At 49.5% G+C, this 24,646-nt stretch overlaps 1 protein-coding gene across 21 annotated transcripts in view; it reads right to left on the bottom strand.

The window, feature by feature from the left end:
• ncor1 (nuclear receptor corepressor 1) overlaps nt 1–24,646 on the bottom strand; it is a 186,200-nt gene that overhangs the window by 66,880 nt on the left and 94,674 nt on the right. For 19 of the 21 annotated variants that reach the window (XM_078422004.1, XM_078422003.1, XM_078422017.1 and 16 more), the window contains 8 exons: nt 22,113–22,623; nt 16,256–16,388; nt 13,485–13,680; nt 6,956–7,123; nt 5,905–6,077; nt 4,405–4,443; nt 3,564–3,684; nt 1,396–1,500 (listed from right to left, as the gene is read on the bottom strand). In XM_078422004.1, the coding sequence (XP_078278130.1) occupies nt 1,396–1,500; nt 3,564–3,684; nt 4,405–4,443; nt 5,905–6,077; nt 6,956–7,123; nt 13,485–13,680; nt 16,256–16,388; nt 22,113–22,623 (1,446 nt within the window). The remainder of the gene's footprint in view (nt 1–1,395; nt 1,501–3,563; nt 3,685–4,404; nt 4,444–5,904; nt 6,078–6,955; nt 7,124–13,484; nt 13,681–16,255; nt 16,389–22,112; nt 22,624–24,646) is intronic. The other 2 variants (XM_078422007.1, XM_078422005.1) reach the window with 2 other exon arrangements.

Raw genomic sequence — 24,646 nt, 5'->3', positions numbered from 1 at the left:
GAGTTCAAAGGTGAGAGGGGGAAAGTTTAAAGGAGATTTACGCAGTAAGTTGTTTTTTTTTTTACACAGAGTGTAATGTGTCTGAAACATGCATCCAGGGGAAGCAGTGGAAGCAGATAAGATAGCAACTTTTAAGGGGCATTTAGAAAGGTACATGAACACACCTAGTGAATGGAGGGATATAGACTACAGAGGCAAATTGTATTAGTTTAAACTGGCCTCATGGTTGGCACAGGCATGATGGGCCAAAGGGCCTGTTCCCCTGTTGTTCTCATAACTTGTTAACCCACAGTTTTAGCACAATCAGTCCCTTCATCCAAGTCTTGACGAAGACTGCAAATTGTTGAGGCTCTGCCACCAATCTTGTAGCATCCACTAATTGTTTACCAAACCATTTATCCTGACTGTCTTCTGTTGGTCAGCTAATGTCCTGTACTCCGAATATATTCCTACCAATCTAATGTGCTCTTCTCTTCTGCCTTTTGTGAGGTAACTTATCAAATGCTTTCTGGAAATCCAAATGCACAATGTCTCCTGGTTCCCTTTATCTACCATATTTGTTACATCTTCAAAGAACTCCAGCAAATTTAAGCTGGAAAGAATGAAGAGAAGATTTACAGGGATGTTACCAGGACTTGAGGGCTTGACTTATAGGAAGAGGTTAGGCAGTCTTGAAGGATGAGGGATGATGCGCAGAGGCGTGTACGACCATGAAGGGAATAGATAGGGTAAATGCAAAGTCTTTTATCCAGAGCTGAAGAATCAAGAACCAGGGGACATAGTTTTAAAGTGAGTGGGAGAATATTTAAAAAGAACCTGAGGGGCAACTTCTTCACGCAGAGGGTGGTGGGTATATGGAACGAGCTGCCGGAGGAGATAGTTGAGGCAGGTACTATAATAATATTTAAAACATTAGTATAAGCCAACAACATTTAAGTCATTTGGACAGATATATGGATAGGAAAGGTTTAGAGGGATATTGGTCAAACGTAGGCAGATGGGACCATGTGTAGGTGGGGCATCTTATCAGCATGGGCAAGCTGGATATGTTTCCGTGTTTTATGAATCTACGACAAGATTTGTTAGACTTTGTTCATTTGTCTACATACCTGCCCTTCTATCTCTCACTGATTGTTAGAAGGTGTGTAGTTCACCCTCAGCAAAGTGATGGCCACTTTTTGTCTGCTACAGAGGGATTGCAGTGAATGTCACAAGATTGGGATGTGGGGTGCAGGAGGACCACTCCATCTTGCAGGCTCCTTGCAATAGAAGCCTGGAATTTGATCAGAGCCATGAGGTACTTGTGGTTTCAGCATGTGGAGAGGCAGGATTGTGCATGTGTGATTGTAACCAATGCTTTCAGATGAGAGAGCCTGGATTCACCGTCCCCCTTACCTCTCACCATGTTTGCCTCGTAGGCTGCCCTGGACAGCAGGCCCTCAGGCTGCGGGTTGTGGCTCCTGGGAGAGAGCTCTTCTTGTTTAATAAACTGTAACGAACCTGGAAAATCAAGCACAAAACCTGTTTCAAGCTAACAATTTAAAAAAAATTCTGTGAATACAAGAGCAGGAGGTTTTACTCCAACTTTTTCAAGCTTTGGTCAGGCCTCAGCTGGAGAACTACATGGTGTGCTGGTCACCACTTGGAAGGATGTGACAGCAAAGCTGAGGCTGCCGAGGAGACCCACCAGGATGTGGGCAGCGATAGAGCAGCTCAGCTATGAGGAGAAACTGGAAAGACTAGATCTGTTCTCTCGAGTGGAGAAAGTTGCGAGGAGACGTTATTGAGGGTTACAAAATGAGGGGTATTACAGGTCCACCACTGATTTTCTGGCAACCTTGGTTCCAGAGGCTTTCTGGATTATTTGCTTTGCTGGACCAACAGAGGTCACCGCCTTGGGGCGCATAGATGTCAGTCCGCAAAGTTGGCCGCGGAAGTCAGCTATGGGTATAGATCTGCCGGCTCCGGCTGGGCGCAGTTCCACAGCACTGGCCGCAGGCGGTATATTCAACCAGCGGCGCGGAAGTCCTGATGAGGTCGAGATCAGCCGCCTCAACTGGCCCAGGTGTTGCATTTTCTGGGGGGGATTTTGTCCGGATTAAAGGGGGAGGGTGGCCCGAACCACCAGTTGCTGGAAAATCGGTGGTTAACCTGTATTGGAGTAGGCTGCAGTAATCATTTTGCCATATCAGAGACAGATAAGAAAAGAGAACATAGGTTTAGAGTAAAGGGGGAGAGGATTTAAGATGGTCATTTTTGACCCAGCCTGAGAGACTGGTGGAAGCAGAGTCACTGACTCTGGACCTCTGGAAAGTGTTGTACAACATAGTGGTCAAGGAGAAGATTGAGAGATTTCATTGAAACGTGCAAAGATTATGAGGTTTGACAGGGCAGATACATAGTTATTGTTTCCTCTGGTGGGATGTCCAGAACCGGGAATCAAAGTTTCAAACCAAGTGGCCAACTATTCAGGACAGACACGTGAAGACTTGTTTATCGTGCAGGGAGGATAAATCTTTGGAATTTTCTACCCAAGAGAGATATGCAGGCTCTGCACTAGATTTTTACGATATTAACCAAATAAAGAGAAAGGAGGTTGGTGCTGGTCAGTGCTGCTGAGGTAAAATACCAGCCAGTATCTTGCAAAATAAAGGAGCAAGGGGAGGGGGGCTTACTCCTGCTTCGATTTCCTTTTATCTTACCCAACATTCCCTTAAATATCATTCATCTCAATCTTCCCACGGAGCACGCTTCACTTGCTGATGGGCACAAAATGGTGGAGTAACTCAATGGGCAGGCAGCATCTCTGCAGAAAAGGAATGGGTGACGTTTCCAAAAGTCACCCATTCTTTCTCTCCAGAGATGCTGCCTGATCCGCTGAGTTACTCTACCATTTTGTGTCTGTCTTCAGTGTAAACCAGCATCTGCAGTTCCTTCCTTTACATGCTCCACTTGCTTATTCAATTCTGAATGAAGAACATTTTGAAAATGACTTATTATTTCACAAGAATGCCATGTATATTTGCTAAGCAACTGTTGTCCCTTGATCGTTGAGATATTTCCCAGTCTCACGCTGCCCTTTCTGGCCTAGGCCTCCTCCATTGTCATAATGAGGCCAGAGGCAAATTGGAGGAACAGCATCTCATATTTCACTTGGGCAGCTTACAATCCCGTGGTATGAATATTGATTTCTCTAACTTCAAGTAACCCTTGCATTCCCTCTTTCACTATCCCTCCACACCCATATCATACCAGCTTCAAAGTCGTCTTGTTCTCATTGTCTGTACTCGTTCTCACCTAGCATACAGCTGACAATGGCCTGTTTCCTTCATCATCGTTACTTTTTTGCATATCGTTCATTCATTTGTTCAATATCTCTCTATATGACCATCTATATCTCTCGTTTCCCTCTCTCCTGACTCTCAGTCTGAAGAAGGGTCTCGACCCGAAACGTCACCTATTCCTTTTCTCCAGAGATGCTGTCTGACCCGCTGAGTTACTCTAGCTTTTTGTGTCTATCTAGCCTGTAACAGTGCCTGAAATGGATATCAAGTGGAGCTCACCAGGTTTCACGGGTTCCTGTTGCCTTGGGAGACCCAGGGAGATAGAACCCACGGCATTTTTCACAGCTTCTTGGCTATAGGATACCTGGCTGTGAGGGGGTAGATACACGCCTGGAGCTATCTGAAATGGAAAAGAAACATTCTTTTCAAATGGCCATATCTGCTTCATCTCTTAACTAAAACACATATTCCATTTTATAGTTAAACATTAGCTGAAGGGCTAGCGAAAATATAACTTACCGCAAGATGACATAAGTTGGTTATTACATTTTTCAAAGGTATCTACTCAAAATGAATACATTGGTTCAGTGGAAGTTCAAATGTTAGGCTACATAATTTAAAGTATCTTTCAAAATCTAAATATTAGTAATAGTGCCCAAGGTTTACTGCGGTTTCAAACACCCATATTTGTCGAGGGACAGCTCAGTTTTGTAATGAACGGAAGTGGTTACATTGCATTAATAAAGACCTCACATTCCCAGTGTTGGGCCTCATTGCACAAGAGTGATGGTGGCATGCATGTGTTTCATCTTCAGCTGTGCATCTCTGCAGACTTCCAGGTCTTGACTTTGGTTTCAACCGCAGAAGAGCACTTCCTGCCCAGTCAATTCTGGCGTAGGTTATTAATGCATAATCTGTAAGTGAGCTTTAACTATCAGTACTACGTTGGGACTGACCAGGCTTGCTGTATAAATATTAACAAAACAGATTCAACATGCTTTCCATACCACATGTTTTCTTCAGGGGCTGTTCTCTCTCACCCTAGCTGCCTCACTGTCATATAACAAATGCAAACATCAATATTTACAGAAATTGAAGCAAATAGTTGAAGTGTCCATACCTGTAACCGACTCTGGCAGACTGCTACATCCATGTACTGCTGTAACAAGTTTAAAGACATTCACACGTGGATGCATTCATTGCCCATTTATTGATGCCATTGCATTAAAATATTTTCTTTATCATACTAAATGATTGGCAGTTGAATACAACATGTTGCATAAGGCTCAAAACAAAAAGTGGAATGGCGATTGACTGGTCCCCGAATGTATCCCATTCCATTTCCCACACCTGCATTCAACCGTCCCTTCCCAGCATGACTCCCATCATCTCGCCTTCCATCCCACCACACTCCATAAATTCCAAGTCATTCAAGACTTGCATGTTCCCTGTTAGAGTGAAGGGCAAGGGAGGCAGAGGAAAGGAACCCTGGATGACAAGAGAAATTGAGGCATGGATCAGGTGTAGGCAGTTGGGACCAAGTGTACGTGTAGGAAGGAACTGCAGATGCAAGTTTATATCAAAGATAGACACAAAGTACTGGTGGGTCAGACAGGATTTCTGGAGAAAAAGGATGGCCAACGTTTCTGGTTGGCTTCGGATGAAGGCCAATGTACCGAAAGCCTTCTTGACCACCCTATCTACCTGTGACACCACTTTCAAGGAATCATATACCTGCACTCCTAAATCTCTCTGCTCTACGGCACTGCACAGGGCCCTGCCATTGTTATATAATAATTCCATGCGCTGATCTAAATCCATCAGTCTCCTGAAAGGATGCAGTTTAGCCCACTAGTCTTTCCATGTCCTCGTCTGCTCTGCCCACTGAACCTTATGGTTTATCCTTGGTCTAGGGTTTAACCTACCGAGTCACAATGACAATACTTCACCTATTTCTTGAACTCCTCTCCTTATTATGTGCCTGAAAACCTGGTTGCATTTAACTTTTTCTGATGAAAGTTTATCAATTTGAAACATGAGCTCAAGATCGGTTGGTTAACATCAAAGGCGAAAGTCAGAATTGTGAAGCACCTGAGTTTAACTCACATCTACAGATTTGAAGTGAGTAGACAAAACCTTCAGGAAGTATGGGGGACACCAACTGCCCTGAATAAAATGCAACAGCCCACCTCAGGTGATTTTTTTAAACTAAAGGTCAATTCATCTGCTTTTTATCAAACGTGTAGACTTAAGACTTTAGAGATACAGCACGGAAACAGGCCCTTCAGCCCACTGAGCCCATGCCGACTAGCAATCCCCGCACACCAACACTATCCTACACATTTGTGATAATTTATAATTTTATATAAGCCAATTAACATGCAAACCTGTATGTCTTTAGAGTGTTGGGAGGAAACTGGAGTACCTGGAGAAAACCCATGCAGTTACAGGGAGAACGTACAAACTCCATATGGACAGCACCAGTAGTCAGGATCGAACCTGGGTCTCTGGTGCTGTAAGGCAGCAACTGTGCTGCCCCAAATATAATGTCATGTCATTACAAATGTAATATAGTGAGTAATGATTTGTGTTGCTTTTTCCATGTCAGACATCTCCTTACCTGTGAGATGGAAGTTCCCATGATGTAGGATGGCTTCTCAGAGGGCAGCTGTGACTTTGTGGAAGGGATGAGTGGAGGAGGGGAGGGAATGTTGGATGGTCTTGTTGGTCGGGTAATCACTATCTTTCCTCCCTCAGATGTTTGCGTCACTTGATGTGGAGCAGGCTGGAGAACTGCAAGGTGAAGCCACAATTGCAATTGGTCATAAGCAAGCTATTCTGTGCAGTGACTATCTCCATACACTGCAGCGTTGGAGAACCCCAAATATAACCCAGATTAATTTGTTGTTCTGTTTTAGTCATGTCTCCTTCTCGACTCCTCCGTCTGCCGCTTTATCTGAACTCTACCTGCTGTCTTACCTTTGCGACCAAAATTACATGGGAATTTGTCACATATAACGAGATAATTATACAAGAACAGTTTATACTCTCAGCTTGATTCTGAATACTGAAATCCATCTTAAATATAGAGACAGATGGGAAACATCACAACCAATTTCTGCACAGCAAGGTTTCCCAGATAACACAAATAATGACTAGATCCTTTTTTTTGGAATGGTTCTTTGGAACCTTGCTTTGGAAGGTTTTGGTTCAATGCCTTTGCCGTAAAACAGTATTTCAAAGTGATTCCATCAATTGCACGCCCTAATGTTTCCCATAACTGGATCTCTCACATACCCAATAACCCCCCCCCATCCCCAATTTTCCTGCACCCACCTACAATAGGGGCAAGTTACAGTGGCCAATTAATCTAACTGTGAACATTTCTTTGGGATGTGGGAAGAAAATGGAGCACCTGCAGGAAGGCCACAGACAGAACAAACAAACTCCAAGAGACTGCACTATTTGCAGCACCACTCTTCCACCTCTTCAATGTATTTTGACCATTCTGCTCTGTCTGATTAACAAATGATTCCAATGTCTACAGATGTGTTGCAAGTTACAGAATGGACAAAATATGTGGCCTGCCTAATCTACTTCTCACTTCTAGCTAGATCAGACAAGTGATCAGGGGCACTTCACAAAACGGTGGATAACTGTAGGTTCAGTACCTGGTGGTACACTGTACCGCAAAGTGCTCATCTCTGGTTGTGGTGAAAGCTTACAGGATTCCCTGGGTGACATTCTGTAAGGTGATGCCGATCTGACACCTGCGGCCTGAGATTCCTGCTCCATTACGCGCCGATTCTCATGAAACGGAATGAAAGCGTATGATTTACCTAGTGGAGACAGAAGGCAGATGTACCTCAATTATTACCTCTGACACTGAGCATACAAAATATGATTTTCAATTTATTAGCATGAGAAGCGAAGAATAGAAGAGACACAAGTGAGCTGGTCCTTAATGGGAATGTGCGGCTCAGTGTGGAAACAGGCCCTTTGGCCCACCAAGTCCGCACCGACCAGCATTCCTTGCACAGTAATACTACCCTACACACACTAGGGACAATTTTATATTCACCCCATGCCAATTTACCTACAAACCTGTGTGGGAGGAAACCGAAGATATTGGAGAAAACCCACACACGGTGGTAACTAATGCTACCGTAACGCCACCATGCCGCCCAAACAGAGGGCGGTGAATCTGTGGAATTCATTGCCACAGAAGGCTGTGGAGGCCATCAATGGTTCAAACATCTTTCCCAGCTCTGACCACTGCTGGCTGACAAAAGGGAAAAATTGCAAATGAAGCAGATAGCTAGTTCTGGGACACACAAGGACTGTATAATGGAAGTTTCTCATCTCCTGGACAATGTGGCATTTAGTTGAAAATTAGTTAATCAATTACTCTATCATTATGCCCACAATCACCTCAACATACCAGGTGCAGTGCCGAACATGGACACGAGCACCGTGATAACATCAGCAGCACTAACATGAATCTGAGCAATGTAATGCTGCGGCCACAGTTTTGAGTAACATTCTGCAGTCTAGAGCATGGTACAGATGTTCCGCGGCGTACGATGCTTCGACTTACGATATTTCGACTTTGCGATGGTGCAAACGGCGGCGACCTATATCGAGCCGCAGCTCGCTTCCGGCCACGTGATCGGGTGTATTTAAATGCGTTTTTGACTTACGATATTTTTGGTTTAGGATGGGTTTATCGGAACATAACCCCATCGTAAGTTGATGAGCAACTGTATATTAGCACTGCATGAAAACTGATTGCCACAATCTTTCTCAAATAGGAATAAGTGCATAGACTATTTTTTAAATGGGGAGAGGATTCAGAAATCGGAGGTATAAAGGGACGTGATTGCTGGTGCAAGACTCCAAAACAGGTAAATTTTCAAGTTGAATCAGTGGTAAGGAAGGCAAATGCAACTGGAATATGAAAAAGCGGGATTTAATTCTGAGGCTTTATAAGGTACTGGTCAGACCACATTTGGAGTATTGTGAATAGTTCTGGGCCCCATTTCTGAGGAAGGATGTGCTGCCGTTGGAGAGGGTCCAGAGGAGGTTTACGAGAATGATCCCGGGGATGAGTGGGTTAACATATGATGAGCATTTTACGACACTGGGCCTGTACTCGCTGGAGTTTAGAAGGATGAGCGGGGACCTCATTGAAACTTACCGAATAGTGAAAGGTCTGGATAGAGTGGACGTGGCGAGGATGTTTCCACTAGTGGGAGAGACTAGGACCAGAGTGCACAGCCTCAGAATAAAGTACCCTTACAAAGGAGAAATTTATTTAGTCAGAGGTGATGAATATATGAAATTCATTGACACAGATGGCTGTGGAGGCCAAGTCATTCAAGACGGCGATTAACAGGTTATTGATTAGTACGGGTGTCAAGGGATATGGGGAGAAGGCACGAGGAATGGGGTTGAGAGGTAAAGATAGATCAGCCATGATTCAATGGCGGAGTAGGCTTGTTGGGCCAAATGGCCTAAATCTGCTCCTATGACATGAACATAAATTAAATGTGCAAGTCCCCAATGCTGATTCCAGACATAAGTATTTCGCGAATTCATCACCCGGCAATACGATAAAACTTTATTCATCCCCAGAGGGAAATTGGTCTGCCGACAGCCACAACACACAAGGTACACGGAAACTTAAAATTAAAAGATATAGACAAGCAACTGTTGGCTGGCTGGTGTGTGCACAACGCCTCCACCGGAACAAATGAACAAACGAACACAGGCTTATCCCCTGGGCAGAGGATTCTAAACCAGTGCCCCCCCTCCCCCACACACAGTCCCCCTTTGTTCTCCCACTGTCCACCACGGAGGTCCCCTCATGCTCACCCACACAGTCCCCCATTGTCCTACACGGCGCCCCCCCCCCCGGGTCCCCATTGTCTTTCCCTCCCCCCCCACTCTCACCCCCACGGAGGCCCCACCGCCACCGAGACCCCCATGACTGCCACCGAGTCTCCCGCTGCCGAGTCTCTCGCTGCCGCCGCCAAGGCTCCCATCACCGTCACCGCTGAGGCTCCTTCGGCCCAGACAGGCCTCGCCGCCCAGCTTAACCTCAGTGCCCTGGGAGGCCTGTGGGGTGAGTCGGGCTTAACGGGGCACGTTGGTTGTCTTTCTGGTAGTCGGCGGTGCGGTTGTTCGGCGGGTGCATCGGACCGCGCGGCTCCCCGGGACACTCACCGCGTGTCGCTCCCCGGGACACTCACCGCGTGTGCAGCTCCCGGGACACTCACCGCGTGTGCAGCTCCCGGGACACTCACCGCGTGTGCAGCTCCCCGGGACACGCACCGCGTGTGGCTCCCTGGGACACTCACCGCGTGTGGTTCCCCGGGACACGCACCGCTTGTGCAGCTCCCGGGACACTCACCGCGTGTGCAGCTCCCGGGACACACCGCGTGTGCAGCTCCCGGGACACTCACCGCGTGTGGCTCCCCGGGACACTCACCGCGTGTGCAGCTCCCCGGGACACTCACCGCGTGTGCAGCTACCCGGGACACGCACCGCGTGTGGCTCCCCGGGACACTCACCGCGTGTGCAGCTCCCCGGGACACTCACCGCGTGTGGCTCCCCGGAACACGCACCGCGTGTGGCTCCCCGGGACACTCACCGTGTGTGCAGCTCCCCGGGACACTCACCGCGTGTGCAGCTCCCCGGGACACGCACCGCTTGTGCAGCTCCCGGGACACTCACCGCGTGTGCAGCTCCCGGGACACACCGCGTGTGCAGCTCCCCGGGACACTCACCGCGTGTGGCTCCCCGGGACACTCACCGCGTGTGCAGCTCCCGGGACACTCACCGCGTGTGCAGCTCCCGGGACACTCACCGCGTGTGCAGCTCCCGGGACACTCACCGCGTGTGCAGCTCCCCGGGACACGCACCGCGTGTGGCTCCCTGGGACACTCACCGCGTGTGGTTCCCCGGGACACGCACCGCTTGTGCAGCTCCCGGGACACTCACCGCGTGTGCAGCTCCCGGGACACACCCCGTGTGCAGCTCCCCGGGACACTCACCGCGTGTGGCTCCCCGGGGCACTCACCGCGTGTGCAGCTCCCGGGACACTCACCGCGTGTGCAGCTCCCGGGACACTCACCGCGTGTGCAGCTCCCCGGGACACGCACCGCGTGTGGCTCCCCGGGACACTCACCGCGTGTGGTTCCCCGGGACACATACCGCTTGTGCAGCTCCCGGGACACTCACCGCGTATGCAGCTCCCGCGACACACCGCGTGTGCAGCTCCCCGGGACACTCACCGCGTGTGGCTCCCCGGGACACTCACCGCGTGTGCAGCTCCCGGGACACTCACCGCGTGTGCAGCTCCCCGGGACACGCACCGCGTGTGCAGCTCCCCGGGACACTCACCGCGTGTGCAGCTACCCGGGACACGCACCGCGTGTGCCGCTCCCCGGGACACTCACCGCGTGTGGCTCCCCGGAACACGCACCGCGTGTGGCTCCCCGGGACACTCACCGTGTGTGCAGCTCCCCGGGACACTCACCGCGTGTGCAGCTCCCCGGGACACGCACCGCTTGTGCAGCTCCCGGGACACTCACCGCGTGTGCAGCTCCCGGGACACACCGCGTGTGCAGCTCCCCGGGACACTCACCGCGTGTGGCTCCCCGGGACACTCACCGCGTGTGCAGCTCCCGGGACACTCACCGCGTGTGCAGCTCCCGGGACACTCACCGCGTGTGCAGCTCCCCGGGACACGCACCGCGTGTGGCTCCCTGGGACACTCACCGCGTGTGGTTCCCCGGGACACGCACCGCTTGTGCAGCTCCCGGGACACGCACCGCTTGTGCAGCTCCCGGGACACTCACGCGTGTGCAGCTCCCGGGACACACCCCGTGTGCAGCTCCCCGGGACACTCACCGCGTGTGGCTCCCCGGGGCACTCACCGCGTGTGCAGCTCCCCGGGACACTCACCGCGTGTGCAGCTCCCGGGACACTCACCGCGTGTGCAGCTCCCCGGGACACGCACCGCGTGTGGCTCCCCGGGACACTCACCGCGTGTGGTTCCCCGGGACACACACTGCTTGTGCAGCTCCCGGGACACTCACCGCGTGTGCAGCTCCCGCGACACACCGCGTGTGCAGCTCCCCGGGACACTCACCGCGTGTGGCTCCCCGGGACACTCACCGCGTGTGCAGCTCCCGGGACACTCACCGCGTGTGCAGCTCCCCGGGACACGCACCGCGTGTGGCTCCCTGGGACACTCACCGCGTGTGGTTCCCCGGGACACGCACCGCTTGTGCAGCTCCCGGGACACTCACCGCGTGTGCAGCTCCCGGGACACACCGCGTGTGCAGCTCCCCGGGACACTCAACGCGTGTGGCTCCCCGGGACACTCACCGCGTGTGCAGCTCCCGGGACACTCACAGCGTGTGCAGCTCCCGGGACACTCACCGCGTGTGCAGCTCCCCGGGACACGCACCGCGTGTGGCTCCCTGGGACACTCACCGCGTGTGGTTCCCCGGGACACGCACCGCTTGTGCAGCTCCCGGGACACTCACCGCGTGTGCAGCTCCCGGGACACACCGCGTGTGCAGCTCCCCGGGACACTCACCGCGTGTGCAGCTCCCCGGGACACTCACCGCGTGTGCAGCTCCCCGGGACACGCACCGCGTGTGGCTCCCCGGGGCACAGACCGCGTGTGCAGCTCCCCGGGACACTCACCGCGTGTGGCTCCCCGGGACACGCACCGCGTGTGGCTCCCCGGGACACTCACCGTGTGTGCAGCTCCCCGGGACACTCACCGCGTGTGCAGCTCCCCGGGACACGCACCGCGTGTGGCTCCCCGGGACACTCACCGCGTGTGGTTCCCCGGGACACACACCGCTTGTGCAGCTCCCGGGACACTCACCGCGTGTGCAGCTCCCGGGACACACCGCGTGTGCAGCTCCCCGGGACACTCACCGCGTGTGGCTCCCCGGGACACTCACCGCGTGTGCAGCTCCCCGGGACACTCACCGCGTGTGCAGCTCCCCGGTACACGCACCGCGTGTGGCTCCCCGGGGCACTCACCGCGTGTGCAGCTCCCCGGGACACTCACCGCGTGTGGCTCCCCGGGACACGCACCGCGTGTGGCTCCCCGGGACACTCACCGTGTGTGCAGCTCCCCGGGACACTCACCGCGTGCGCAGCTCCCCGGGACACGCACCGCTTGTGCAGCTCCCGGGACACTCACCGCGTGTGCAGCTCCCGGGACACACCGCGTGTGCAGCTCCCCGGTACACTCACCGCGTGTGGCTCCCCGGGACACTCACCGCGTGTGCAGCTCCCCGGGACACTCACCGCGTGTGCAGCTCCCCGGGACACGCACCGCGTGTGGCTCCCCGGGGCACTCACCGCGTGTGCATCTCCCCGGGACACTCACCGCGTGTGCAGCTCCCCGGGACACGCACCGCGTGTGGCTCCCTGGGACACTCACCGCGTGTGGTTCCCCGGGACACGCACCGCTTGTGCAGCTCCCGGGACACTCACCGCGTGTGCAGCTCCCGGGACACACCGCGTGTGCAGCTCCCCGGGACACTCACCGCGTGTGGCTCCCCGGGACATTCACCGCGTGTGCAGCTCCCCGGGACACTCACCGCGTGTGCAGCTCCCCGGGACACGCACCGCGTGTGGCTCCTCGGGACACTCACCGCGTGTGCAGCTCCCCGGGACACTCACCGCGTGTGGCTCCCCGGGACACGCACCGCGTGTGGCTCCCCGGGACACTCACCGTGTGTGCAGCTCCCCGGGACACTCACCGCGTGTGGCTCCCCGGGACACGCACCGCTTGTGCAGCTCCCCGGGACACTCACCGTGTGCAGCTCCCCGGGACACGCACCGCGTGTGGCTCCCCGGGACACTCACCGCGTGTGCAGCTCCCCGGGACACTCACCGTGTGTGCAGCTCCCCGGCTAGGAGCCGCTGTAACTTTGAATTAGTTTTTACAACTTACACAAAGGACATCTAAAGTGTAAACAGATTACAGGAAGGACCCAGGCAGTATGTAGCCTCTTGAATTTTTTATTTGCCTGGTGTTTGTTAAACAAAGTCGGATATTTCTACCTCAACCTTAGCACTGCCTAACTTTGAAAGCTTCAGCTTAAGTTTCTAAAACATGAAGAAAGCATCATTGCCATTTGTTTGCGTTAAGTGTACCACTCCTACCTTCTCTGCCTGGGATGGGACAGCCCTTGTTGCAGACGTTAGGGCTGGCAGAATTCCTGCGCTCACTGTCCAAATGTTCCTGCCGTTGACGCACCTGCTCCTCCTGCAGCGCACAGTCATGGGCGGCTTTGATGTGCCGCTGAAGCAGTGCGAGGCCACTCACTGGAGCACCAGCAGGCATGTAGGGAGTCCCCATCTGACGGACAGAAAATATTGCTGAAAATTGCCCAAGACATGTTTGCTCCAGAAACATATGCACCCTTCAATTTATAAAAATGGTATTCACTGCTCAGGATGCAAATTGCCAAAGGCCAGCATTTATTGCCCATCTCATTTGCATTCAAGAGCAATGGAGAGCAACTGTAGTTTGAAGGAAGCACACCATGTGCAAGAAAATGCAAATGGCTAGTAAAATATAAATGATTCTGTGTGCTTCTCAGACCGTAGAGCTGGAAGATACAGGAACACACATAAATTGTACATCATATTGAGTCATAGTGTAGAAATAGGCCCTTTGGCCCATCGTGTTTGTGCAGACCATCAACTGCCTATTTACCAGGGCTTGGTCCAAAGCCTTCCATCCACCAGGGATTCATCTAGAAACCACTTAAACCTCCTCCACCCCCTCAACAGTGCCTTCCAGATTCTAACTGATTGAAAAAGTCAATATGGTTTTGTTCAGTGGAGAGTTATGGAATCAAGAGAAATAAAGAGAGGTTTCAACTGAACAAATAATTGCGGTTTCTTTAAATGTTCTTTCCATAGTTTCCAACCACCAGATAGGGTTTAATTGAAGTAAAACATAATTGTGCATGTCAAAGTAATCTACTTGGAGCTAGTTAAAAATGAGATTCCTGGTGAGTAAGCTCCAAAGACAGATCATCAACCTGCAATGTTAACTGTTTCTCATGCTGCAGATGCTACCCGACTTGCAAAGTACTTCCAACACTCTGCGTTTTACTTCAGAGGCACTGAATGCATAACATATAACATATAACAACTACAGCATGGAAACAGGCCTGTCCGGCCCTACCAGTCCACGCAGACCATTCTCCCTGACCTGGTCTCATCTACCTGCACTCACACCATAACCCTCCAATCCCCTCCTATCCATATACCTATCCAATTTGCTCTTAAATAATAAAATCGAGCCAGCCTCCACCACTTCCACCGGAAGCCCATTCCATACAGCCACAACCCTCTGAGTAAAGAAGTTCCCCCTCATGTTACCCCTAAACCTTTGTCCCTCAATTCTGAAGCTATGTCCCCTTGTTGGAATCTTCCCCACTCTCAAAGGGAAAAGCCTACCCACGTCAACTCTGTCCGTCCCTCTCAAAATTTTAAAAACCTCTATCAAGTCCCCCCTCAACCTTCTACGCTCCAAAGAATAAAGACCCAACCTGTTCAACCTCTCTCTGTAGCCTAAGTGCTGAAACCCAGGCAACATTCTAGTAAATCTCCTCTGTACCCTCTCCATTTTGTCGACATCCTTCCTATAATTTGGCGACCAGAACTGCACACCATACTCCAGATTCGGCCTCACCAATGCCCTGTACAATTTCAACATTACATCCCAACTTCTATACTCGATGCTCTGATTTATAAAGGCAAGCATACCAAACGCCTTCTTCACCACCCTATCCACATGAGATTCCACCTTCAGGGTACAATGCACAGTTATTCCCAGATCCCTCTGTTCCACTGCATTCCTCAATTCCCTACCATTTACCATGTACGTCCTATTTTGATTTGTCCTACCAAAATGCAGCACCTCACACTTATCAGCATTAAACTCCATCTGCCATCTTTCAGCCCACCCTTCCAAAAGGCCCAAGTCTCTCTGTAGACTTTGAAAATCTACCTCACTATCAACTACTCCACCTATCTTAGTATCATCTGCATATTTACTAATCCAATTTGCCACACCATCATCCAGATCATTAATGTAAATGACAAACAACAGTGGACCCAACACAGATCCTTGGGGCACTCCACTAGACACTGGTCTCCAACCTGACATACAATTGTCAACCGTTACCCTCTGGTATCTCCCATTCAGCCATTGTTGAATCCATCTTGTAACCTCACTATTAATACCCAACGATTTAACCTTCTTAATCAACCTTCCATGTGGAACCTTGTCAAATGCCTTACTGAAGTCCATATAGACAACATCCACAGCCTTGCCCTTATCAATTTCCCTGGTAACCTCTTCAAAAAATTCAAGAAGATTAGTCAAACATGACCTTCCAGGCACAAATCCATGTTGACTGTTTCTAATCAGGCCTTGATTATCCAAATAATTATATATATTGTCCCCAAGTATCTTTTCCATTAATTTTCCCACCACAGACGTCAAACTAATAGGTCTATAATTGCTAGGTTTACTTTTAGAACCTTTTTTAAACAAAGGCACAACATGCGCAATGCGCCAATCTTCCGGCACCATCCCTGTTTCTAATGACGTTTGAAATATTTCCGTCATAGCCCCTGCTATTTCTGCACTAACTTCCCTCAATGTCCTAGGGAATATCCTATCAGGACCTGGAGACTTATCCACTTTTATATTCTTCAAAAGTGTCCGTACCTCCTCTTCTTTAATCCTCCTAATTTCCATCACTACTCTACTTGTTTCGCTTACCTCACATAATTCAATATCCTTCTCCTCGGTAAATACCGAAGAAAAGAAATTGTTTAATATCTCCCCCATTTCTTCCGGCTCAGCACATAATACAAAGTGTCAGAGTGAAGGCGTGACCAGAAGCACTCACCATACTGGGGATCATGGCTGCTCGCTGCTGCAGTTGCTGGATATCCATCTGAACCATCGGCTTCATGGCTGAAGCCATCAGCACGGAGCTGGGAGGCTTCAGCAACGAGGGCTTTGATTCTGGCGAAAACATCCTGGCACAAAAAAAAAGAAATATGCAGCTTTGAGAAATTACAAATCCTCAGAGGTTTTGAACAATTCCAACATATAATTCTATTTAGAAACAAGGAACTTTCAGATGCTGGTTTACACAACAAGACACAAAGTGCTGACATAACTCAGCGGGACAAGCAGCATCTCTGGCGAACATGGATAGGTGTCGTTTCGGGTCGGGACCCATCTTCAGACTGCCTGATTCTATTTCATCTGATGATCTGAACCAAAACAACAATAGACAATAGGTGCAGGAGTTGGCCATTCGGCCCTTCGCGTCAGCACCGCCCTTCACTGTGATCATGGCGAAGGTGTCACAAAATGCTGGAGTAACTCAGCGGGTCAGGCAGCATCTCAGGAGAAAAGGAATGGCTGACGTTTAGGGTCGAGACCCTTCTTCAGACTTATGTCAGGGCATCGAAGGTATCACAAAATGCTGGAGTAACTCAGCGGGTCAGGCAGCATCTCAGGAGAGAAGGAATGGGTATCGAAGGTATCACAAAATGCTGGAGTAACTCAGCGGGTCAGACAGCATCTCAGGAGGGAAGGAATGGGTGCAATCTGTGATCATGGCTAATCATCCACAATCAGTACCCCGTTCCTGCCTTCTCCCCACTTCCCTTGACTCCGCTATTTTAAGAGCTCTATCTAACTCTCTCTTGAAAGCATCCAGAGAATTGGCCTCCACTGCCTTCTGAGGCAGAGAATTCCACAGACTCACAACTCTCTGGGTGAAAAAGTTCTTCCTCATCTCCGTTCTAAAAAGCCTATCCCTTATTCTTAAACTCTGGCCCCTGGTTCTGGACTCCCCCAACATCGGGAACATGTTTCCTGCCTCTAGCGTGTCATTTATGGAAGCAAAATCATATTGAATAAATCTGTTACTTTATTGAAGTTGCAGACTGCAGAAGGGATAGAGGTGAACCAGTAAGCATGGTGCATGTGAGGTTACAGAAGGCCTTTGATAAGGTGCCACAGAAGTGGTATTTAACTAAATTGAGCTGTGGGTTAAATACTGGCTTGGCTGAAGGTTTGGCTTATAGTTAGAAAACAGAAATAAATAGTTTGCTTAACATTGGGAGGCTAACGAACGTGGTGCTGCAGGAATCAATACTGGGGTCACAAATGTGCAGGAAGGAACAGGAGATGCTGCTTTAAACCGAAGATAGACACAAAAAGCTGGAATAACTCAGCGGGACAGGCAGTATCTCTGGAGAGAAGGAATGGGTGACGTTTCGGGTCAAGACCCTTCTTCAGAAGTCTGAAGAAGTCTCGACCCGAAACATCACCCATTCCTTCTCTCCAGAGATGCTGCCTGTCCCGCTGAGTTACTCCAGCACTGTGTGTCTGTCTGGGGTCACTAATGCTCAGCAGTAATATATATCAATGATTTGGAGTGTGTTGTACTGATGGCACAAAGTTGTGGCTGTGTGAGTTGTGAAGAAGATGTGGAGAATTGAATGCATTTCATGATTTTACACCTTCAAACTGATCATATTAGAATGAAGAGCACACAGGACACCAAGATGATCACTGGATTTCACCGCTCACTGGTTCATTACATGGGTGCCTTGACACCCTATCAGAGATCACAAAAAAGTACAATCGCAAGACAGATGCAGATTGCACACTGGCACTGCAAGGCATTTTGGCACTTGCAAAGTGAGCTCCCTGTGACTACTGTGGACAAAGGGAAAACAGGAGGAGTAAGGGTCAAATGGTATGATGGAACTGCAGATGCTGGTTTACAAAAAAGTAACAAAATACTGGTTAGGCAGTATCTCCAGGGAACATCGATAGGCAACATTTCGGGTCGGGACCCTTCTTCAAACTGATTGCACTAGGAGGCAGAAAGGTGGAAGAGAGGTGGAGTCTGGGAAAAAGCACGGCAAGTAATAGGTGGATACTAGGGAGGGGGTTTGATTGGGAGATGGTTGGATAAAGCGAGAGGTGCAAAGACAAAAGGCTGTGAGATGAGGACAATGACAGAAGATGCATGAAATGTGAGACCAGACATGGAAGGGGACAGCGGGGGTGGGTGTGTGGAGAATGGGAAAGGAGGGGCGGGATTGTGGAAGAGACGGGTACCATCCAGGTGGGGCATAGGGGGAGTGGGGGTAAGTTTGTTGATTAGTTACCTAACATTTGTAAATTCAATGTTCATACCGCTGGGTTATAAACTACCCAATAAGCTAATAAACAGTAACTGGCCGTGGCCACAGTGATCATTGACACCAAACTGCAGTATTTTGCCTTGAGGTACATAGATGCTGAAATCTTTCTCAGTGACGTTTGTGTGCAAAAAGGCAGCATGTGGAATATCAATCTAGGATTCAGTGATGATAAAATCGACGCACGCATCGATCCACACATTCAGAGTTCATAATTAGCCGTGTAGTTTGCTCCTTGTTTTACGTGGCTCACAACTTTTGATTCAATGCTTGTTGGTAAGTGCGAACAGCATATAACATTGATATCATACCAGGCTCAATATAAAAAGGGCAATGATAGCTATGTTAAGATAAACCGCATACAGTAATGTTGCAAATGAGATACGTGCAGACATTGGAAACCTGAAATCAAAGAGTGTGCACAGTCTCTTGCCCAGAATCGAGGACCACACGGCATAGATTTGAGGTGAAGGGGAAAAGATTTAATAGGAATCTGAGGGGTAACATTTTCACACATAGGGTGGGGGGTGTATGGAACGAGCTGCCAGAGGAAGTAATTGAGGTGGGGACTATCCCAACATTTAAGAAACAGTTAGACAGGAACATGCATAGGGCAAGTTTGGAGGGATATGGGCCAAACACAGGCAGGTGTGACAAGTGTAGCTGGGACATGTTGGCTGGTTTGGGCAAGTTGGACCAAAGGGCCTGTTTCCACGCTGTATCACTCTAAAACAGAAAGTGTCAGCAGATCAGTCACCAATACCATGTGCCCTCCTCTTGTCTGTTTTATGAGGGAGTTTGCAAGCAAAAAGCAATCGTCTTGTCCAACTTCCCAATGAGCAGGGTTTCCGCAGCGAAGAAATGGGCACAAAAAACCGAGAATGTGTTCAGTGGACTTGGACCCCGAGATCCCACTGAATTTAAGCATCTTTAAAAAACAGTTGCAACTTATTTTAGTTCTCATCCAATTTCTAGTTTATAGTGTAGAAATTAGGAACTGCAGATGCTGCTTTACAAAACAAAAGACATAAAATGCTGGAGTAACTCAGCGGGTTCATCAGGAATGCTGTCAGCACTTTGTGTCTTTTTCCTCTAAATTATAGTCTTGTGTTAGCCTGAATTTGAGAAGTTACAGTGTGACATGATTAAATGCTTGGATAGAGTGGATGTGGAGAGGATGTTTCCACTAGTGGGAGAGTCCAGGATGAGCGATCATAACCTCAGAATTAAAGGAATTCTTTAATTCTTAGGAAGATGAGGAGGGTTAAAGGGTGGTGAACCTGTGGAATTCTTTGCCACAGAAAGTTGTGGAGGCCAAATCGATTCTTGATTAGTACAGGTGTCAGGCAGTGGCGGGTGGAGTGCAGCAAGGCTCGGTGTTGGGGCCGCAACTGTTACCATATATATTATTGATTTGGATGAAGGAATTAGAAGTAACACTAGCAAGTTTGCAGATGACACAAAGCTGGGTGGCAGTGTGAACTGCGAAGAGGATGTTAGGAGGTTGCAGGGTGACCCGGACAGGTTGAGTGAGTGGGCAGATGCACGGCAGATGCAGTATAATATAGATAAATGTGAGGTTATCCACTTTGGTGGCAAAAACAAGGAGGCAGATTATTATCTCAATGGTGTCAGGTTAGGTAAGGTGGAAGTGCAGCGAGACCTGGGTGTCCTTGTACACCAGTCACTGAAAGTTGGCGTGCAGGTACAGCAGGCAGTGAAGAAAGCTAATGGCGTGTTGGCCTTCATAACAAGAGGATTTCAGTATAGGAGTAAAGAGGTTCTTCTGCAGTTGTATGAGGCCCTAGTAAGACCACATCTGGAGTTTTTTTGTGTACAGTTTTGGTCTCCGAATTTGAGGAAGGACATCCTTGTAATTGAGGCAGTGCAGCGAAGGTTCACGAGATTGATCCCTGGGATGGCGGGACTGTCATATGAAGACTAGGCTTGTATTCACTGGAGTTTAGAAGGATGAGAGGGGATTTTATAGAGACATATAAAATTATAGAAGGACTGGACAAGCTAGATGCAGGAAAAATGTTCCCAATGTTGGGGGAGTCTTAGAATAAAGGGGAGGCCATTTAAAACTGAGGTGAGAAAAAAACTTTTTCACCCAGAGTTGTGAATTTGTCGAATTCTCTGCCACAGAGGGCAGTGGAGGCCAAATCACTGGATGAATTTAAGAGTTAGATAGAGCTCTGGGGGCTAGTGGAATCAAGGGATATGGGGAGAAGTTGGGCACAGGTTACTGATTGTGGATGATCAGCGATGATCACAATGAATGGCGGTGCTGGCTATGTCTACGTTATGGGGAGAAGGCAGGAGAATGGGGTTAGGAGGGAAGGACAGGTTAACCATGATTGAATTGCAGTGTAAACTTGATGTGCCGAATGGCCTAATTCTGTTCCTATCACTTATGACCTTATGATATTAAGCAAACAGCATTTGGTGGGAAACTTAGGATTTGGGGATATGGTAGAAACTAGAGGCTGGCCAGTAAGGTGGTACGTCTCAAAAAAGCTGCACACGTGGGTACGAAGAACTTGGACCTCTGCCACATACTGACACATCAATCACAAATAGCACGAGACGGACAATTTCAAATAATTTGATCTGCAGCAGTTCTACTGAAAAATAATTCACTTACTTCTCCCCACTGATCTTTCCCCATTTTCCTGCAAATCCTCCCCCTTCAACTCAGTGCGCCATAGTGGTGCAGCAGTAGAAATGCTGTCTTACAGCGCCAGAGACCAGTGTTTGAACCTGACTAGGGGTGCTGTCTGTACGGATTTGTATGTTCCCGCCAAGACCCCATGGGTTTTCTCTGGATGCTCCCGTTTCTCCCCACACTCCGAAGACATACAGTTTTGTAGGTTAATTGGCTTCGGTTAAATTTGTCTCTAGTGTGCAGGATAGATAGTGCAAGTGCACGGGACTCACTGGTCGGCGCAGACTCACTGGGCCGAAGGGCCTGTTTCTGTGCTGTATATCTAAAGTCTAAACTTGTAATTTAATTCCTTTTAAACTCGAGTATTGAATGGGCAACCACTCTCTTGATTATTGATTGTAGAATGTGGAGAAGGGTTTCGACCCGAAACGTCACCCAATCCTTCTCTCCAGAGATGTTGCCTGTCCCGCTGAGTTACTCCAGCAATTTGTGTCGCTCTATTGATTAGGCACTGGGTTTAAAATCCAAATTTTTTTCACTTAGAAAACTGTCGTGAGGGAGGGGGAAGAACAATGGATAATGGAGGATTTGGCTTGGGGGGACCGTCGTGAGGGGAGGTAGGGGAGAGGGAGAGCAAAGAGGGACCTGGCGCAGATACTGTGGATACTGTGTAACTTTGTCAGCGCCCTTGTGTGGCGACTATTTGCATACCTTGGGTATGCAAGTAAAGAATTTCACTGTGACATCACCTGCCAATAAAATATTCAATCATTCATTTAGTTTTACTGCTGTAGGGTTATATTCTTATTCAATAAAAATCACAAGTCAGCAGCAATACTCATGAGGTGAAGTGTGTGTGTTCCCACCTTTGTCTCTCGCTCTCCCCATCCTCCACTTCATCTGCACTGCAGGTGGCACTAGAGTCGTTGTCTGACTGAGCTTCCATCTGTGCTCCAGTCTGCGGCAGGACCAACAGCTCCGGCCGTGGTGCTTCCTGCTGCCTTGCTTTTTCAAACTCCCTGTCTTTAGCATCCACCTCCACTTTAACCTGTATGCTTTCTTCCGGCTTCACATAAGCATCCACAGGTTCCGATTTGGTCTTTACCAGAGGATCAAACAGAGGCTTTGCCTCAGCATCAGAATCCCTCTGCTCCTCCATTGACTCCTCAAAGCCCAGATTCATCTCTTGCTTGATGTGAAGTTCAGGTGAGGCAGCGCCTGGTGTTGCTGACGCTGGTGGTACATCTGGGATATTCTGTGTGGAGTGATTGAGCTCCTCTCCCATTAACCTGTTAGCCTCCGTGTTTTCTTTACTTGGCTTGCTTAGCATCGGTGACGGTGAAGGTGCACTTTCAGTATCTGAGCTATTCTCGGCTGCTGGGAATAAATAATTTACATTCATCTATGAGAGTATAAAATCCAGCACAGGAAAGATGTGTGCAGGTGTTAACGGTAACACACAAATAAAGTAAATACGAAATAACCATGGAGAATAATAGAAATAAACAGGTCAGTCAGTCAGGTTCTGAAAGTTGTTAAACCTTTAAGCGCTTCTGAGAATAGTACAGCACCTGAATAGACCCTTCGGCCTTTCATGTCTGTGTCGAACATGATGTCAAGTTAATCTTCTCTGCCAGCAATGATCCCCATCCTTCCATTCCCCGCATATCCATAAGCCTATCTAAATGCCTCTCAAATGCCACTTCCTCCACCACCACACCCAGCAGCATGTTCCAGGCACCCACCACTCACCGTGTAAACAAAGTGACTGGATATTTCCTTTAAGCCTTTCAATTCTAACTCTCAACCTGTGCCGTCTCACCTTTGACCTTTTTGCCGCAGAAAAAGTGTTCTGACTGTCCACCCAACCTGGCCTCTCATCATTTTATATACTTCTATCAGGCACTCCAGAGAAAACAATCCAACTTTGTCCAAACTTTCCTTATAGCTAATACCCCCTAATCCAGACATAATTCTGGTAAACCTGCACTCTCTCCAAAACCTCCACATCTCTCCTACATTGAGGGGAACCAGAACTACACACAATACTCAAAATGCAGCCTAATTGATGCTTTGTAAAGCTGCAACACTGCTTCCTGAGTCTTACACTCAATGCCTTTTCCGATGAAGGCAATCATACCATTGTGGCGGCTCCCGAGGGTCGGGCCATACCACTCACGACCCCTCGGCACGGGAATGGGTCGAGCCAAGGAGGCGGACTTCGGCCGGGAGTATAAAGGTCAAGGACCGCATGACTCTCATTCCCTTTTGGAGTTCCAGAGATACAGTAAACACGCTTTCGTTAACCTTGCCTACTTGTCGTTATTTTGGCCTACTTGGCCCACTACATTGGTGACCCCGACGTGATGCCCATCGAGCACAGCTTCAGAGACCTTATGAGGGCCCTTTCAAGGTGCTGAAGCACGGTGAGACAACTTTTGTGTTGGACATGGGGGGCCGACCGGAGGCCGTGTCAATTAATCGCCTCAAGCCAGCGCACTTGGACATTGACCAGCCGGTGCGGGTTGCACAGCCTCGGCCGCGCGGGCGCCCCCCTTTACAAGTGCCTCCAACACCGCACCCACCGATCCCCTCATCTCGACCGGTATTTGTACCCCCTTCTCTGCCCCCGCCAGCCCCCCCGGTTGTCCCTTCAGCTGAGCCCCCGCCAGACCCCCCGTCGGACGGGTACCGTACACGGTTCGGTCGACTAGTGCGACCACCGGTGCGCTTCGTGCCTCTGGTTCTGGGGGGGGGTCCTGTGGCGGCTCCCGAGGGTCGGGCCATACCACTCACGACCCCTCGGCACGGGAATGGGTCGAGCCAAGGAGGCGGACTTCGGCCGGGAGTATAAAGGTCAAGGACCGCATGACTCTCATTCCCTTTTGGAGTTCCAGAGATACAGTAAACACGCTTTCGTTAACCTTGCCTACTTGTCGTTATTTTGGCCTACTTGGCCCACTACACCATACGCCTTCTTTACCACTCTGTCTACCTGTGATGCCACTTTCCTGGAGCTATGGACCGAGAGCCCGAGATGCCTCAGTACATCAAGAAATGTATATCCACAGAAGGCCTCGGAGGCCAAGTCAATGGATATATTTAAGGCGGATTCTTGATTAGTACAGGTGTAGGGGTTATGGGGAGAAGGCAGACGAATGGGGCTGAGAAGAAAAGATAGATCAGCCCAGATTGAATGATGGAGTAGATTTGATAGGCCGAATGGCCTTATTCTGTTCCTACAACTTATAAAATTGGAAACTGGCACTGGCCTACGGAGGAGGTAGCAACCGTCACGTACCCCCACCCATCCGGCACTAATCCCATTAAGTGGTTGCCATTAACTGTATACATTCTCTTTACATTCGGCCTCACAAAGTGCAACACCTCACACTTGTTC

The sequence above is a fragment of the Rhinoraja longicauda genome, chromosome 26 (assembly GCF_053455715.1).
Source record: "Rhinoraja longicauda isolate Sanriku21f chromosome 26, sRhiLon1.1, whole genome shotgun sequence".
In the NCBI taxonomy this organism is placed as follows: Eukaryota; Metazoa; Chordata; class Chondrichthyes; order Rajiformes; family Arhynchobatidae; genus Rhinoraja; species Rhinoraja longicauda.
Note: the sequence above shows the minus strand (reverse complement) of the source record. Positions and strands in the feature narration are given on the sequence as shown.